The 4436-nt window shown below is 46.1% G+C and overlaps 1 protein-coding gene across 1 annotated transcript; it reads right to left on the bottom strand.

Moving 5' to 3' along the window:
* Positions 1 to 327: 327 nt before the first annotated feature.
* WDR53 (WD repeat domain 53) lies at positions 328 to 4166 on the bottom strand. Its single transcript, XM_010148703.1, has 2 exons — positions 3690 to 4166; positions 328 to 915 (listed from the first exon to the last, which is right to left on the bottom strand). The coding sequence occupies exons 1-2, from the start codon at positions 4164 to 4166 to the stop codon at positions 328 to 330; spliced, it is 1065 nt and encodes a 354-aa protein (XP_010147005.1).
* Between the last annotated feature and the right edge of the window lie 270 nt (positions 4167 to 4436).

Raw genomic sequence — 4436 nt, 5'->3', positions numbered from 1 at the left:
CCTCCCCCAACCTTGATGATATCAACTTGGTCATGAACTAATATTACCCCTAAATATACTGAAACCCGTTTCACTTAAATCCAAGCAGCAAACTGCCAGCCCCACAAGAAGCAGCTGCAGTGAATCCCAACACCCGCTGAAAAACACAATATGAGGCCAGTTACATCGTGAGTGAGTACATCATGGCTGAGTACAGAACGAATCCCTTTCCCTTCCGAAGGACTCCGCAGGCTTCGCTGTGCAGTTCACTCTCAGCAAATGTAACTGGACTCATTTCAGACGCTCTGAGTGGTTTTCCCCCACAGATTTCTTTAAGCGTCTCTGTGTCTAAGGTTCTGGCAATGGATACACAGACACACAACTACTCTGATCAGCAACTAACACCCTCTTGGAGCCTTTGATCTCTGCGCAGGAGATCCAGTTCACCTTCTCTCCATGCTCAATGGTCAGCTGTGGTAGAACTTCAGCATGTCCATTTGAAGACACTTTGTTGAGCATTCCATCTTTTCTGCTGGAAGCAGGAGCTTGGGCCTTTCTTCTCTGCAGAGATTTTGCTGGGCTTTTCTGCTGCTTTCCAACATCACTGCTGATGTCCCAGAGCAAGACTTTCCCGTCGTTTCCTCCAGTCAACAACCAGTATGAGTCTGGGAGAAAGAGGACCTGCGATACTCCCAGGCTGTGACCTCGAAACTCCAGCTCACGCTCAAACTTGACACCGGTGACCCTGAATATTCTGACTTTACCATCTTGAGCTCCACAGCTGAAGATGTTGCCACACGACGCAACAGACAGGGAATGTGCAAGAGGCGGGTTAAAGAACTGGCCAGCTGACTGTGGACTGTCGTCCTCCGTTTCACACTCCTGCAGGTTTGTGGTCCATAAGGGGCGAGCTTTCTGCAGGTTCCACAGCATAACCTTGGAAAAAAGGTAAGAATCAGTCATTTCTCCATTTTAGGTAAAATCAGATCTTTCACTAAACAGTAAAAAATCCCAAGCAACTACACTGCTCGCTCTAGCAGAGCAAAGGCCATGCACGAGTGCAAGAGATTCAAGGAGGGTTGTGAGGAGTGGCTGAGCTTCACCTGATAAGTACGGCAAATCTTTACGGCATGCTTTCCAAACCCTCACACTGCCCTACCCAATGACTCAGACCTTTAGACCACGAAATGGATGAAAAAGCTGTTCTAAATGCTTTTGCCTTCATCTCAGCAGTGGTGACCATGACATACCGCACACCAGTTATTTAAAAGGAGGGACATGGAAACACTAGCAGTAGGTAGCAATCACCATTCTGAATTTTAGTTCTGCCTCTGCTACATTCTCATCCCAACATAATCACTTCCACGAACGCGTGTGAAAAATGGAACAGCAAAAGGCAAGTAGTTCAGTAAGTCAGCCTCATTTTTACACAGACATAAATGTATCATGTGCATTATAAATGTATTGATTTAAATACCTGATGAGCAGATCTGGTTTGTGCTATTACCATACTGAGGCAGGGCATGCTTTTCCTGACGAGATGGGGGAGGTTGTGCTTTTGGACTTGCTTCTAAAATGCCACCCCACCTCCAAGCCACGTGTAAAGCAATAACTGTGCCTTCAAATGAACCCCGAGTCTCTCATTCGGCAGTTCAAGTACTATAGATCTGTACTGCACCAGTGAATAGTAATTCTCTCAATCCTGTTTTACAGTCTGGATCGATGATGAGCATTTTCAAGGCCAACAGATACAAAAGCACAGGTCAGTCTAATGTGCAGTACTGGTGTGTTGTTTGCTTTTTTCATCAAAGCTTTAATTTCTTATTAATAAAAATATTCCTCCACTAGTAACCTCGAATAGAAAACACAGGAGTCTTTAAATTGGGGTCACAAAAGAGTTGTCACACTGGCTCTGCGTTTCTGGAATACAAATCACACTAAGCCATCCAAATATGTTGTTTCCTGTCACTTTTCTGTTTTAGCGACTGCTGCTGTGTACAGCTACTTTGCTACCGACGAAAGGGAAAACTTCCCGCAACGACCGTGCAGAGCAGAATAAATCAGCGAGGCTGGGTCCTAATGCTTAAGGCAAATACTCCTGTTTTCATCACAGACATTCATCAAGTGCTAACAAGTTTTCTGCAAACAGTATTTTCTGACCTCATGGCATTTTCCCTGCTTCCACGGAACTTCTGAAAAAACTCCAACCACCTCAACTTTGGTTCTCATCAGCTATGGCTTCACTGAGGGTTTGACATGCGAGCCCAGAACATGTTTTGATGCTCGCAGAGCTCGTAACTTGTCCAAAGACCTGCTGCAGGGCAGCACTGCAGAGTCTGGCAGCTCAGAAACGATGTCTCAATGCCAGCCTCGATGAGGAAAAACGCTCTTTTCATTGAACAAAACCACACTAACAAATTTCTGTTATTTTGGGGTACTGACTTTATGTAAAAAACAACTTGCGGCGCCACAGTAAACCATACTAGAAGTCACAAAAACCCCCCAGTTCACTTGGAGAGAAGCAGTCCTGAGAAAAAGTTTCCAGCCATAGAGTTGTGAATCTGTATTTTAGGGACCTGAATGAAGCCAGCTGTCTGAGGCGCTGAGCATCTACTGCTCTCAGACTGACGCTTCGGTACCTCTTGCGGTACTTCATCTAAAAATCCTACATCCACCTTTTAGTCAACCTAAGGGAAAAAAAAATTTGGAAAATTTCTGGAAATCTGTCAAAATCTAAACGTGGCAGACATCCACCAATCAGCCCCTATTTGGGTTTATACAATCCACAGCTTTACTATAGAAAAACGCTGCTTACACTAAATATCTGCACGTATTTGATCAAGCAGGTGCTAGATGCACTTCGGTTGTAAGAGCACAGGGTGAAACGGCTCAACGCTGTCAAAGCAAACTTCACCCTAATATCACTAGAACCACAGAAACCTTCGTAGAAGTGACAGTTTCCATCTCAGGCTAAAGCAGGAACATGGTCAGATCTCAACCACTGGAAAGAAATTTATCTGTTCTGGGTGGCCGATTTTGGCGACGTAACTCAAGACTCCTTTAACTCCCAGCACCGTTTTTCTCAGAACACTCCAGTGGCATGCAAAGGAAAAAGTTTCCTCGTGATGAGGATACAGGAGTATAAAAGTCAAAGCACATTTAACCCTTCCAAGAGATTCATCAGAACAAAGGAAAAGTTAGCAAAATTATATGTCTTTACAGCAACACATACCACTCGTAAAGATAGTTGCCTACCTGTAGTAAAGTATTCTTGCTAGCATCGTGTCCACTTTTAAGCACTTTGCCCTTCCCTACCAACCATCTGCATTTTGCCTGCAGCCATAACTGATCACTAGGGACAACTTCTGGTGTTGCTCAGTCCAACTCACCTGGCATGAGTGTGCTTTACACCATATTCTGGTTTCCCCCAAACCAGCTCACTTTTAGATTGCAAATATTAAGGAAGATAAAAACAGGGAGAGGAACTGCTGAGTAGAAAATGGCACAAGCAGCCTCAACACCTTCTCTGCCAAAACTACTTTAGACAGCGAAGGAGCTTTCCGGTGACTGCAGGCTGTACACCCTCACTCTTGGTGAAAGTCTGCTGGCGCCTCACTACACAGGGGGTAGTAACTATGGTTAGTGTAGTAACTACGGTTACCGGTTACCCTTTCGCTTCTCTAAGAACAATCTACTTGTATGCAAATCACCTGCATGTCCAGTCCACAGGAAACAAGGCTCTGAGGCCTCTGAGGCCGAAAGACAACAGAGGAGCAGATGTTTGAGTGTCTCAAGGACCGGCTGACTTTCTTGTTTTCCAAGTCCATAACCTTTATTGCCCCCGAGTCATCTGCCGCAGCCAAGAAACTGTCGGTCTCATTCACGGAGAGGCAGTTGATCTCCTCCTCATTCACGTGGAAGTGTTCAATGGGCTCCTTGAGGGATCGGACATCCAGCAAACTGATAGTTTCTCCGTGGGAGGCGTACAGCCTGGTGGGATGGCGGGGAGAGAACACCACGGACGTCACATCGTCTGCTTTCGGGAGCTGGAGCTGTCCTGCCACAGTACCTCCCTCATCCCAGAGCGTGAGCTCGCCTCTCTCCGCACCTGAAGCCACCAGCCCTTCCGAGTTTACGTTCAAGCACAATATAGAGGATGAATGACCACCAATCCATTTGACTGCCATGTTTCAGGACACCTCTGAAAACACAAGAAACCTTGAATTGAGCTGGTGTTGGTCTTGTTACAGCAGAAATCTTATCGAACCAACAACATCATCCCGCTGACTGCAATGGAAACTATTGGAGACCTAAGCGTCCCGTTAAAACAGGCACCTCTGCAAATGAACCCTTGGCTCAAACAGCACTGACATCAGCCACCACAGCATGGAACGGCAGCGCAGTACATGGAGCAGATCTGCTGCTCCGACGTGGCCGCCTAAGCAGGAGCTGCTTCC

The sequence above is a fragment of the Eurypyga helias genome, unplaced genomic scaffold (genome assembly GCF_000690775.1).
Source record: "Eurypyga helias isolate BGI_N326 unplaced genomic scaffold, ASM69077v1 scaffold38703, whole genome shotgun sequence".
In the NCBI taxonomy this organism is placed as follows: Eukaryota; Metazoa; Chordata; class Aves; order Eurypygiformes; family Eurypygidae; genus Eurypyga; species Eurypyga helias.
The sequence above is the reverse complement of the archived record's forward strand: the minus strand, read 5'-3'. Positions and strand labels throughout refer to the sequence as shown.